Source organism: Caloenas nicobarica, chromosome 14 (genome assembly GCF_036013445.1).
Source record: "Caloenas nicobarica isolate bCalNic1 chromosome 14, bCalNic1.hap1, whole genome shotgun sequence".
Taxonomy (NCBI): domain Eukaryota; kingdom Metazoa; phylum Chordata; class Aves; order Columbiformes; family Columbidae; genus Caloenas; species Caloenas nicobarica.
Window position 1 is genome coordinate 8,770,621 of NC_088258.1, and position 14,444 is coordinate 8,785,064.

Sequence of the window (14,444 nt, forward strand, 5' to 3'; positions counted from 1 at the left end):
TGATCTCACTGAAAAATCAGATTATGCTAATTGCTTAAAATATGAGGTTTTCTTCCCCTTTTCTGCCTGCATACAGGGAAAAACCAGTCATAGGTGAGAATTCAAGCTTTTGACTGATTAAAGCACAGTGTATGTGTGAAAGAGACTAAACAGCCCAAGGTATTTTAATATTTGTCTAAAACTTCCCCTGAGAAATACAAATTTTGGTGAAGAAAAATTTTAGTGGAAACTTAAATCCAGCTTCTGTAATTTAGTACGTTACCAGCCCTGGGAAGAGTCTAGTGAGTGCATGGTTACTCACTATATAGGAACAGAAGTGGCTGTGAACATCTCACCCTGCTGCACAATTTCCTGCCTGTCATCGGAGCTGCAGGAGCTGACTGTGAGCATGCTGTTACCACACAAAATGTGTTACATCTAAAAAATGGCATTTAAACTTTGTAATTAGTTTGGTAGGGATTGATTATACTTAGCTGAAGGATAGTACCCCTTTAGGATGCTGCTAAGTTGATTTCATCTATGAGTTTATCCGTACTTTAAATCTCCTGAGGAATTTTGCTTCCTTGTTCTGTGTTAACTAACTACTTTAGTTGTGTTTAATTTCAGTTTTCTTTGAACCAAAAGTGACCCTTTTAGGATTCGATTTTAAAAAATATTCCAACCAATGAGAGTTCTGAGTGTAATACCTTTTCATCATTGACTTGCTTTTTAAACACTCTCAGTTGCTAATCTTTCTTTTCTGTCAGTATAAAAAGGCGGACTTTATAAGAGGAATTCAATGGTTGCTATGATTGTGACAAAAGGAATTTTTAAAAAAATTATTCTATCCATGCTCTTTTTATGTTCTTGGGTTTACTTATCGATTAGTTATTCAATGAATTATTGAGTATACATTCTGACATGTACCTGATTGTCTTCATAAATGCTTAATGTTCACACATGACTTTAATCTAGAGAGGATAAATGGTTGCATTTCTGAAATAGAGATTTCGAAATAATTATGGATAGAACTGTTAATGCTTCTTATGCTTAAGTTGCTTCGCGTATTTTTGTAAGAACCCATTTTCAGTTGCTTATAACTTTGCAAGACTTCATCTTTTTGGGCTGGTGTCTGCAGGCTGAGATCATATTCTGCTGTTAAAATTTAATCTAACTAGGTCAGTAATTACATTTTCTGTAATGTAATCAAGAGATTCTAACTGAGTATATGGTTTTCCTCTGGAACTTGACATCCTGCTGAGGTGTCACCTTGAGATAAGGGATGTATCTCCTGCTGTTCTTTTAATATTCGTTTCAGTCAGTAGTCTGATAAATAGTATTATATACTGGCTGAACAGAACCGTAGCTAACAACTAAATCCTCTGAAAGCCCAGCAGTACCGGGCATATTCATCACATCATGGCTCAGCTGTCGCAGAGCAGTGGATATGCCACAATACCCACTACAGTCTTTGCATGTGTTCATCAGCCACCGCGGTACCAGCCACTCGGGAGCACAGAGTTTGTTCTGCCCGAGCTCCGAGCCCTCGCTGCGGAGAGCTCCATTTCTCATTCCTGTCCTGGTTACTAAGTAATATCTAAATATCTAAATGAAGGAACAGTTATGCCTGTGCATTAACCTCAAGATTGAAGCCTGCCCATGATTCAGGTTGAGCTTAGTACATGGTTTTGTATAGCCAAGTTCTACTTTTTCAGCCTTTTGGAGTAATTTTAAAAATCCACATCATAGGGACTTCAGAAGTGCAAAGCCAAGCATGCAAACTTAGGGAAAAGCCAGAATAGTAAACTTTTACCTAAATGGGCTTATACTGTTTTTTCATGGGAGCTCTGATTTATTCAATACATGAAATACAGTGCTTTGCAAAAACCTGAAGTGCTGCCATTCAGACTGGCTCTGTTTGACTTCTGTCTTGCTAACTGTTATTTACAGTCTTGCTGTTAATGACATTGAGTTCCAACCTAGAGAACTGAATTCCATATTAATAAATAATTTTAGAAGGAACCCTTCTTTATAATTCTAAAGAAGCCTACTTTAGCCAAACTTTTGACAACTAATTGTGTATTCTTGTTTTGCATGTCAGCGTTGTCAGCAAAGATCTGATGTGCAGAAACAGTCTCTGCAGCTGGCACGGAAATCAGCTGGGGCTCTGCCTTGAATATTGGGAGCACTATGGGAATGCAAAGTACAACTATGCTTCATTTTACAACATAGGTGTAGGAGATTCAGCGTTTACTGTTAAAATAGTTAAGAGGTAGTAAGGACAACAAACAGAATCAGTGTGATTATTTATTGACAGTCAGTATCATGCTACACCTCCCAAACTTGTGCTCTGTTTATGAAGTCTTTGGACATTTAATTTCTTATGTTGATTTAAATTTGTGGTATTTATGTTGTTAACCTCTTGAGCTGTTTTTTTGGAGTATGAATTAGGAAATATATTGAAATACTTTAACGGTATTTGTGAAACAAACTAAAATGCTGGCAGTATCTAAAGCACACCTTTGCATGGCTATGTGAGTGAGGCTGTGGGAAGGTTTAATTAAAGTACTGCCTCTTTGATACACATATATTTTAATTGTGTGAATATATACTACTTTCTTAAAAGTGAAATAGATCTGAATCCAGTTTTTCTTTGTCAGTTTGTACTCTTTCTATATGAGGATGTTGTTAGCAGGTCTTGTTGTAAGGACAGGACTTTCTCATGAAAAGGAAAGACCCTCTCTCTTTTCTTTTTAAATCTCTGTAAGTAGCCATATAGCTTTCAGCTACAGGGAGTCCTCAATACGTTCTGTTCCTGAATAGATATCTTAAAAATGAGAACAGTCACTTATTTTGCTTGATTTCCTTTCCTGAGTAGCTTTCTGAAGTATGCAGTTTATACTTTTTCACTTAAGAATAACAATTTTAAAAAATGGGGGGCAGGGGGATAGATAGAAACCAATCTATTTTGGCACAATTAAGAGAATGTTCTGATGTGATGAACTGCTGAAGTCTTCCATCCCTTTAGGTATTTTTGAACTGTATGATTGAGCTCATCTAAGTGTGAAACTTCATATTTGAGTATTTATTTTGAAGGCATATGGATCTTGTTTGGGGAGAGAAGAAGAGTATGGTGGTGTTTGGGTTTGGTCTTGTTTGTTTGTTTTTATTAACAGCTTCAGTAATTACTTTTGGACTGAAGACATAGCTACATCAACTATTTTCAACATAAACAAGTGCATATGGTCAAATGATGGGGACCTTCCAAACTCAACATTGAGAACACTTCTATAGAGTGGTCAATTTTACCAGACAAGGCTGAAATGTGTATTAGGTTCATTTTCTTGTCCTGAATCCTAAAATTCTTGAACTTTTCCAAAATAAGTAAAATAGTAAAATCCACATTAAAATGAGCATTCACTCTAATTTGAAGAACCAGACGTCTCACAATTCAGCTCCAGAAAGACTGCATATTGGCCTCTACCGTTAAATTAGTAATCTTACTTATTTAAATTTTGATCATATTGCAGATGTTAGGGGGGAATCACAAGCCCGAGCTGCCATCTGTCTGTGCTGCCTCCGCCTCTGTGGAACAACCCGAGCTGTTTACCAGCCAGGTACACAATAAGGTTTGGGGCTTTTTGTAACCTGGTGGTAGCTCCTGTCTCACCCAAATGCCATGGGCCTCCTTTCTTGATCTGTATCTATTGAAAAAGTGATATGTCTGTAACATGCTTAGCTGCTTGACTCAGCCTGGCTTCCAGACAGCCAAATTTCAGAGACATTTGTGGACATTGGAAATTTGTGTAAATACAGCGGACGTGGGCACTCAGAGGAACTGTTGCCCCTGCAAACTCCTCGTTCCCCACCGAGCAGCATCCTGCCTTCGCCACTGTACATGTGTTTGCATAAATCATACATTTAGCCTGGACAGGTGTTTATATTTGGTCCCTATGGCAGTCACGTAGTCGCACATCATGCTGTGCCTCCCCCTGGCACTGCTTATACGTCCTTGTAAGAATGACAATTAATGAGCGCTATCTCGCCCTGAGCATCTGTAATTGACATACACTTCCCACTGTTGGGATTTTCCTTATGTCTTCTGGAGCGCTGAAGAACTCAGCAAGGTTTTTCTATCTTTTAAAACCCCTCCCTATTCCTGCGTTTCCACATTGTTCATAATGTTCTTTAGACAAAAAGGGACAGACTGTGACCTCGGCTAATGAATAAATCAGCTCCATCTGTCCACCCAGAGATAGCCTTGTAGCACCATAGGGCTTAAGAGCATATTTGTCCTGTGCAGCGTGGTTAAAAATATCTAAGCTGATTCCAAGTGATCTGGTGTGTTCACACAGTGCAACACAGTGTTACCGGCCTGGTGCTGGGCTGAGGTGTGGGTGATGGTGGCTTTGAGCAGGTCTGGTTTGCTCTGAGAGGGCATCGCTGGTGGGGTAGCGGCGTGTTCTTGCCGCTGGAGGTACCTTGTGAGTCCCTGCGTGATGCTGCATCGCTCAGTCTGCTGCCTCTGCTCGTGCTTTAAGTGGGCACAAAGCTGAGTACTGAGTAATCAAGACACGCTTTCCTACCCAATATCTTACTAAGTGTATCCTTCTACTACGTGTGGTCTGTTGAAGGGTTAAGAGATGCAGACAAGAGCATAATCTTCCAAAATTTTGCAGCAGCTCTGAAACTGCATCTCCGTAACCTTTGGCAAATTTCTTTGCCTCGCTCAGATGACAGGAGAGTCAGGCGACCTGGCAAGGTTGCCTTAAAGTTTTGAAAAGAGGAAGTGCCATCTGAGTTCCCAGTGAAGCCTTTAAATTTGTGTCATCTAGTGGTTTGTCCATGTTGGAAAAATTCTGACTGGCGTCCTCATAACTTGACTCTGATTCTCAACATAAGCAAAGATTTCATATCTGATAGTTTGCTGCCACTAAAAAGGAGCTGCCTCACCCGTTATCCCACTTGCATCTCTCAGCCTTTGCTAGAAGCAGGACTTATTGGATTCCTGATACCACCGCTTACTCTGACAGAAAAATAACCACACAAAAACCCACCTCATCCCTTCCCTTCCCTGCAACCTTCCACTCCAAACCTGGGTATTCTCTCGATGTTAAGCAATTGAAGTGTCTCACAGAAGCTTTTTAGCATCACAGATGGTTGAAAGAAGGGTGCAGAACTGCACAGCGAGGAGGAGGGAAAGCAAGAAGTGGATAAAGACAAACGAGAGGGCATGAGATCTCCCCCTTCCAGGAGCAGTGAGGCTTGAGCTTGAAGAGCAGAGTTGAAGTGCTTTCCCCTAGGACCAAAGTCATCCACATTTTTTGTGTTGTGCCTTATTGAAATAGTTGACATGAAGATGCTTCATTTCTGTATTTTTTTTTTTTAATATAATTTACTCCTGTCCCTGGATTTCTTTTTTTTTTTTCCCCCCTATTTCTAATCTTTTTTTCTCATGGCGTCCCTTTGCTGCAGCATCCGTGATCTCCCCTTGTCTTTTATGTCACTCAGTATTTATACCAGCAATCCTTCACTGGCACTTTACTATCCTTGATGCAGTGTTTACATCATAGGATTTGAATGCAAAACGCCTTAGTTTTCCTCTTGCTCCGGTAGTTTGTGTTATGGTGAAATAATTCACACAGATATCTTGTTACTGACAAATTGGATCAGAGAGGTATTTAGTATGGAATTTGATTTAGCGTTTCCAGAGAGGCTTTTGGCAGACATGCTCCATCACACTGACTTTTTCTGTTCGTTCCCTGCATGATCTTTTGACAGATCATTTACTACCACTTTTACCCCAAATATGCAAAACTTCAGTCATTATTTGTTTCAGTTTTCTGTAGTTTAGTTTAAGCACATGCAAGTCCTGATATAATGAGCGACTTCCATAATTTTTCTTGCAAATCATGTTGTGTGAACTGTGTATGTGATGAGGGGAAAAAAAACCCAAACAAACACCTGAGCTTTATTGTGTCCCCTGAAAAGATGCTTGACCAATGTTTTCAATGGGAGAAAGAGCAGGCAGTGAAAGTCAGTGAAAAATAGGTTTTAGGAATGTGCTTCCCTCTGCCAGTGAGTGAGTAGTACATCGCATTGGCCGTTATTTACATACTGCTTGTACAGAAGTCATCAATATATGGAAAAGCAAATTCTCAAAGGTTTTACAGTTTTTCTGTTGAACTCTGAGATAAATAACTTGTCCCTAAATATGTATGTGTGTATACAGATATTTTTTTAATATGATCGAGATTGTGGCCTTTTTTGCATTGCTATTGGAAGAACATACTTTCTATTTATTGTTCTACAAATGGCATCCAAAACACTACATGTTAACTCTTATCACTGAGGAAGGAATTTCTTTGTTCAGAAAGTTATTTTTTATACGTATGTGTATACATACACACACACTTGTGATTTATCTACAACTGACAGATGAAGATTGACATATATATTACTAAAATAATGTGTTTTCTTACTAGATAAATTCTTTAAAATGACAAAAACATGGATGCAGAATCAGGCTCGTATCGACTATGTGTACAATCTATGGAAACACATTTGTCTTAAAAATATGTGCAACAAATTTGTTTCCTCCTTAGTTTGTCATGGCACAGCTGAAGAGGTGAGATTTTCTTTTAAATGCTTCATAAAGATTCAGAATTGGCCTTTTGCTTACTATTTACTCCCAGGTTAAATAGTGAATGGATGCTTTATACCTATACAACCTGAGCCATTTGGCTTCAATGTCCTCCTTTAAATTAGGATTTTTAAGAGTGTCTGTTAGAGAATTTTTCTGGGGAATTGATCATGCCATAATCATTACTTTGAAATTTTTAAATTTTCTATCACTTTTTGCTTCTGTTTGATGTAAGAAATTGCTGCCCATACAATTCTGCTGCGGAACAGCTACATCTGTGCCAGTTTTTATAGCACCACCTGTCTTCTGACCTGTGCACAGCAAGAAATACAAGTTTGTGTGTTTAAAATGGTGCAGGAGCCAAATTCAATGTGCAGGAGCTCATTTTACCTGTTGAATATAGAACATGTACTTTTAAATGTCATGAATGGTATGTGTGTTTTTGAAGTTAGAACATGGCTTATAAATATTAATCAGGGTAGTGATTCCAGTGATGAAGTTGCAGATACATATCAAGGAAGTTCTTCAACAGTCTAATCCTTTTTATAATTATTTATCATTACAAAAGTTATTTCAATTAAAAAATAATTGAAAGTTAGATTTAGGGCTTTATAACTGTTCAGAGTTTTTCCGTTTGTGATTTATGCAGGTTTAATATTAGCAAATGTGCAAAAAATGCTGCTGCACAATTTTGTTGGAAAACATTGTATGGAAATTTGAAAAGAAATTCCTCTCATATTTCTTTGCTTTTGTCTCCAGAAGGATATAAGAGACTCGGAGGAGGAGCAGAGCATTTTGCTCTTTCTCCATATTTCAAACCATGGAGGAAAAAAAAAAAAAATCTAAAATCACTTCTATTACTGATTGTACTGTCCATCAGGGGCACCAGGGCTGTTGATAAGCACAGCTAAAATCTCTGGAAAATCCTAGTGTCCGTCAAGGCATGAACCTTATAGACATGTATTCTGTTAAATTCAGTTCCTCGAAGGATTCAGCCTGGCTTTGGCTGGAGGACGGGCCCGGGGGCACCGCTGTCCCCAGCCTGGCAGCCGGGGCTGGGAGCAAACCCGTCCCCAGGGTTTGTGGTCACAGCCCCGGTGTCCCAGGTGGCCACAGGTATCCCAGCACAGTCCTGCTATGGTTTCTCAATGAGGACAGGGCTGCACCATTAACATTATGAATGTTTTAAGAGGCACTTCTTCATTGGTCAGCTTTAGAATTCTCAGCATTGGCTTAGAGGTTTCATTTTATCCAAATATTTTAACTAGCTTAGTTTAAGCTACATGCATTCTTCAGATCCTATGAGTCAGAATTTGCAAAATGAGAAATTTACCACATGATTTTCATGTTCCCCAAGTAGTATACTAATTGTGGTTTTTTTCACCAAGGATAGTTGCATGCATTAAGGCCTATCTCAATTTTACACGTTTGTACCAAAACTATTTCTGTCTTTTCCTGGCACTTCCAACAAAAGTAAATAAAAGGGAGAAATAACTTAGCATGACATCTGAATACTTTCTTTGTTTCATTTTGAATTTTACAGTATTCAGAGCAACCGTGGTTGGGGCTTTAATGTATTGAGCAGGAGGGGATATGCTTATAGCAGGAACCCAAGAGGAAAGAGCAAGCACACATCTCCAATCTTGCAGCGTATGCTGCACAGATAATTTCTTCAAAGTACATTGTTCCACATGCTATATAAACCAGACATCACAATGCAGAGTACTGCTTTTAGGGTGGGAGAAGGAAGAGTTCATCACTGGTGGACATAATTATTCTTAGATGAATGTTAAGAGGTGTTTAGAATCAGGTGGTTAACAATGATTTCAGGATGCTCCGCTAGGCTATAAGTCTCTCGAGGACCACGTACACGGTATCAATCACAACCAGCCTAGGCAGAGAAGGCAAGAGATTGAACTTACGTTTGACGGTACTACGTGACTCCTGGAACCCGGCTGACTCCGAACCCCAGCCCAGGGCTTCGCACTCGCGCTCCTCCCCTTGCCCGTGCCTGGCACTCGTGCTTGCACCTCCTCTGCTCCTGTCTGCCAGCCAGCACATCTTCCACAGCCCCACGCTGCGCTTACGCCCGTCCTCCAGCGTCTGGTACACCCAGTTGGGAGTAAAGGCAGCTGCGTTGTTAAGAATAAGTGAGACCAGAGCTACCAACACAGCTGTGGCTACCAGTTTCTGGACAGTCATATCTGACTGTCAGCTCGCTGCCAGTCTCTATTTGCAGAAGACACGAGGTCTCAATCAGCTGCAGCACATTGGACTTGGACTTGATACAGAGGCAGCTTCACTAGGATGTTACGAATGGCTAGAGGACATCACCGTTCATTCTCAAAGTCAACTCCAGAGGTGTTTCTGATCAAGGAAATAAGAATTTTGCGAGGTAGGTAGGAGAATTCCATAAAATAAGAACACAAAGAAGCTTTTTTAGGTCCTTCCCAGCTTTGGCTTATCCACCTTCTTGCACTTTGATAAGAAACGCCAGTCCTGTGATGAACTGAATGACAGGGAGGTCCATTCCTTGTGAGACGAGGCGAATCCAGAAAGAATCCAGTCTTGAGGCAGGAGAGCCTGAGCTGCTGCCGGGGCAGGGACGGGGATGCTCACCAGCAGCGTGCCAAGCGCCGGGTCCTCCGAGTCAACCAGCGCCGCTCCAAAAGCCTTCTTTTTGGGTGCAGACTTCACAATATCCTGCAAACTGTGACAAATGTCATTCTCTCAAAGCTGAGCCGAGCTGGAGGTGAATGCCGTCATCCCAAAGGAGCTCTGCAAGTTTGGAGTGTGTTGAGAAGTTTGCTCTGCTGTGTCCCTCTCCGAAGATCCGAGCTGCGAGTGCAGGGGCCGGGGAACAGCCACTGCTGTGAGGAAAAGGCCCCCCCAGCTCTCCACGAAGAGGAAATGGCTGTTTTTGTGGCTGTTTTTGGTGAGCCTCAGGGCGTAGTCGACTGCAACAAACAGAGCCACTGCCACGGCACTCAAACATTAACAGGATGTGTTTCCTGAAAGGAAAAGACTATGGAGACTTCTAAAGTTGTACCTCCTCCCCTTGGAGAGCCCCCCTCCCCTCTCACTCCTCCTCCCCTCCCAGCAGCACAAAGCGGGGCCGGGAGGACGGGGCTGCACATCGCAAATCAGAGGTCGTCTTGGAAAGGAAAAAAAAGAAATCCCCAGCCTCAGCCCTCGGAACATCAGGGCTGCAGAAATGGATTGAGGAGAAGGATTTTTGAAATGCTTTTTACTGAAAGCAAACCAATATTTGGGTTAGCTGTTGAACAGCATGACAAAAGCGGTGGCAGGGTGGGGGGGCTCCACTAATGTCCCTGTTCCCCTCTGCAACCCTAGAAGGGAATGTGACAGATACGTAGAAAATATAAAACCTCGAGAGTCTCAACTTGACAAATTAATTTGGGGGGGTGTGAAAAGGCAGTTCCAAGTGGTGTGAGGTTGAAAATCGCCCCATTGCGACTGTGCAGGACTGGCACAGCCCCGAGCCCCACATCCCAGTTTGCTGTGAACCTCTGCAGTGCCTCTGGGAGGGCTGGCTGCCCCCCTGCAGCGCCCAGAGCATGGAAACGCTGCTGAAACTTGCTTAATATGATGTCTGTGTTCACAATCTGGTACAGAACTGGCCGGCACACAGCAAGCCAGGACCGCAGCGCTGGTACTGCAAAAGCTGCAAGGAAAGCAGCTCTAATAAACAGATTAAAAATGGTTGTTTGGGACATTTCAAACTGTCCCTGAACATGGATGTTTCCCGAGGGGTCTTGCAGAGACGTGCTCTCCACGTGGGTGTGTGAGGGTTCCATCCTCTGCCACGGCAGGACCTGCCGCGGGGCCAGGGACAAGGACAGCGGTCCCCAGCTGCTGGCTCCTCCTGTCCCTCTGGGCATTTCTGTCTCTGCAGTTGTGCAGATCTTCCTCAATCTGAGCCTGGCAAAATTTTTTAGGCTGAAAAAGTACTCTGCAAGGTGTAGTATTAAACAGTGTATTGTGAAATGAAGGTGTGAGATTCTTGTCAGCAGCCTGGAGAGGGAGTAGTGAGAAGTCATGGCGAGCACCTGCATCAGCAGACACAGCTGCACCGCACTGACCCCACCTAAGATGTTGGCACAAGAGTTCACATCGGTGTAATTAATAAAATCAGATTAGAAACTGATGCAATTTTATAGCGGTTCTGTCTTACCAGCTAAGTTACTTTGCCCTTACTCAACAGATCTGTACGGACCCAGTACACGTAGACAAACCGGTTGGAAATTTTTTGAAAGGCAACATTTTATTCTCTAAAACTTGTTGCTGAGGAGTGGAGAATATTTCAATGAAGTTCATATGTCCCTATAATTAGGTTTCAGCTATTGGAATTGAATGTACAAATCTGGCTGTGCATTTACCTGTCCTCTGTGTGCTTGGTTCATTTTTAATCCTTAAATGGATTAAACTTTAGGTACTTTGAGTATCTTTGCACTCTGACAGTAGTACAGCATCTTTGGTTTCTTTTATTCCTGTGATTGGTCACATTTCTATACATCTTTGGTTTTCAAAGTTTCAATATAAATAACACACCGGTGTCTGCTGTTCCTTAAAGGAATTTCCTAAGAACAATGACTATATTTTCGTATTTTGTAAGCCATGCGTTATTTGTGATTATTTTAAGCCTGTGATTCAGGAGCAAGGCAGATGTTCGTATACAGGTAATGCCAGGAGAGATTTACCTTTAGGGAAAAATCTCTTCTACCCAATCACACATTTGCTTCTGCGCCTCTCTTTCCCCATCTTTGATTTTCATGACTTGTTGAAGTCTGAGCATGTATTTTCAGAACGGCACAAACTTTGTTTGCACGTTACATGTAAAAAAAAATATAGCAATTGTGTTTTACAAAGACTAAACAAATCAGTCTAATCGCTTAAAACTTAGTCACATCTCTTCCTCTTTCCACACCTATTATTTGGTGTGAGAATATGCAGCTTCTTTTTTGAATTCCATTGACACTGAAAATAAATCTTATTTGTCCAAGCTCATATTTGTCTTTGAGCATCAAAGGGACCAGGTAAGCTAAACATCATGGCATTAGTTTGTGGTTTGAGATATATGATACTTGAGAAATTCTTCATGTTATACGTGCAAATCCATGCAAATTAATGAATTTACATTTCTGGCAGCTTTCCCAGAGGAAGAAAATAAATCTTTCTCTCAGATTGCCTCTTCTTGTGGCCGCAGATGGGTGGGTGGTACGTGGCGCATCGCTGGGAACGGATGCAGATGAGTCAAGTGGCTCCGTTCCCTGCCCCACGAACAGGGGCTGGCGCTGGGACTGGTGACAGAGTTGGCCTTCAGTCAGATGCTTCATCCCTTCGGCTGTGCTGAGGTGCTCGTCTCCAAAGGGGCTGTGTAATTTGAAGTCCACATTGTCTCTCTGTCGTTGGGCACTGCCACGGCACAAGTGATTTGGGACTTTTAGTTTTTGTGATGATAGAAATTGCCCTGGGAACCCCGATGGTGGTGTGGGGAGCAGAAGGGGCAGCAGCCCCCAGCCCATCGGGTGATGCCCATGGCAAAATTTCTGGTGGATGTTCTTGTCTGGAAGCAGCTGTTTGCTAATTGATTGTTCCGTGCTAGCAAGTGGTTCTGCTCAGTGGTAGGTTGAATTACTCCATACAATTTGCATCACAGCTTGTAAAGCATTCTGGGTTTTTCTGGAGGAGAAATCGGTTATGTAAATGTTATTTTACTTTAAGAATCTCAGTTATTTAGATTATATCAGGTAACTAGTTGCTTACCTGCTGAATGTATCCATTTACTACGTAATAAATTCTGTATACAGTTGTTTATGCAGGGCACAATCTTTTTTTCTTTTTAATAGACAAATGGCTTTTTATCATTTTATTAAACTAATAACAGTATCTAAAGATGTAAAATGGGGGAATTCCCCAAATGAGTAGATTGCAGCATGTCAAAATTATTTGACTTTTGCAACGATCTGGTAAATTTCCCTAGACTGCTTATACCAAAATGGCTCAGTTATTCATTTTTTGTTACAGTTTTAATCAAATGGTTCTTACTGGCACCTTCACAGTCAGTGACATTCTCTGTCTTCACTGGGAGATCTTGTGCTTCCAGTACAAAACAGTCCAGGAATCCTCCTGATCCTTTAAAAAAAGAAAAATCACCTCAGTGAACACTACTGATAAATGTGTAGCAGTATATTCAGTTGCTGTACTTACTGGATTCCTTAGGACATGAGATTTTTGTTTGCTACAATTCACACTGAACAATAGCTTGGTGTTGATTTTATCAGGATAGGTTTGGAACAGATAAAGCTATGTATTTAATAGGATGTTATAGGTCCTCTTCTGTAAAACTTTTGCTGATTTATCAAATATTGTGTTGCTGCCAAGGAAGGGTTCTTAGGAATAATCTAGACAGCTTTCTGTGTTTTGATTGTACGTGAAAAATACCTGACATATTTCTCAGAGAAGCACTAATTTAGTATGATTAATGCTATCTAATTGAATTGTTGCAACGTTCATATATTATTTAGTTCCTTGTTATCTTTTAGTCCCACTGAACAGGGATAACCAGAATCCAATAAATGCATTTTAAGAGCATCTAATGTAATTTAGCTACATCAGATAGAAATTAATTTTTTTAAGTCCTGAGTGTTTTCCAGGTTAGAACAGACATTAAGCCACCAATTGCGACATTATAACTCTCTATTTATTTTGCAGTGGTTTGAAGATAAGATCGGCGTCCATTTTTATAGATGTGTTTAACATTTTACGTAGTACTTCTAAATGATCAGGTCTTCATCTCTCTAACCTTGACTGTCAGGGAGTTGGTCTCATTTGACCACGTCCAAGCCCTCTGGAGCTGTTATGTCCCACACCACAGTGCTTGTGTCCTGTGGTCAGTCTGTCAAATCACACGTATGTAAAGTTGATCCTAAATGAATTATCTGCTCAGAATCACCCGCTGTTGTACGTTTAAGCCAGGTGACATGATTCTAACGTGTTTTTTTCAGGGGTCGGAAGGTGCAACCTCAAGTTACTGAAATCCAGGCAAGGGATAAGCATTTGTAAACCAGCAGTAGATATTGTTGATTTTCCTTAGGAAGCAGCACCTGCTTGGTCCCATCCTTTTCCTTTGCACAGACAACACCCGCCGGCAGCACGTAGGCAGCGGGAGGAGGTGCCCGGGCCCCACCGCGTCTGTCCCGACCAGCCCTGACCCCCTGTACGCCAGGGTACCTCTCGTAGGAACCTCTCGTAGGTACCTCTCTGCGCCAGGACGGTGCATCCTCTGTGGTCCCCGCTGGCTGAGCTGCTGAGAATCTGCTTTGAATGGCTTGTGCAGTTTGTTTTGTGACAGGGAAGTGAAGCTTCCTTGTCCCCACTGTTGGGTCACCAGAAGCTTTCCCGCTTGCTGGATTTATTTCCATTTTTGACAGCCCAGGTTGTGCCTGAGGCACGAGGGGACACTCACCCATGCCAGGTAGATGTATGCGTTAGGGATGTAATAATATATTATGAAACATTATATATAATATAGCGTTATAGGGACATAATAATGTATTATTATACATTATATATATAATATAGTGTTATAGATAATATATCTGGTATTAGTATTACAGATATTATAGCTTATATTAGTATTTCCCTTTGCATTGTACCGTAGTCTTTATAGGAGGATGATTAGGGTCTAGTTCAATGAACTGGGGCCCAAACTGGAAGGAGAGATTCTTTTTTTCTCCTGGTCAAGATATTTAGAGGCAAGAGACGGAACACATGTTCATTTTCCAAATATACCCCATTA

The 14,444-nt window shown here is 41.3% G+C and overlaps 2 protein-coding genes across 3 annotated transcripts in view; one reads left to right on the top strand and one right to left on the bottom strand.

The window, feature by feature from the left end:
• TMEM204 (transmembrane protein 204) overlaps positions 1-9,656 on the bottom strand; it is a 29,173-nt gene extending 19,517 nt beyond the window's left edge. The window contains exon 1 of the mRNA XM_065644482.1: positions 8,545-9,656. Coding sequence (XP_065500554.1) covers positions 8,545-8,824 — 280 coding nt within the window. The 5' untranslated portion in view covers positions 8,825-9,656. The remainder of the gene's footprint in view (positions 1-8,544) is intronic.
• Positions 1-14,444, top strand: part of IFT140 (intraflagellar transport 140) — a 70,127-nt gene that overhangs the window by 43,683 nt on the left and 12,000 nt on the right. The window lies entirely within an intron of this gene.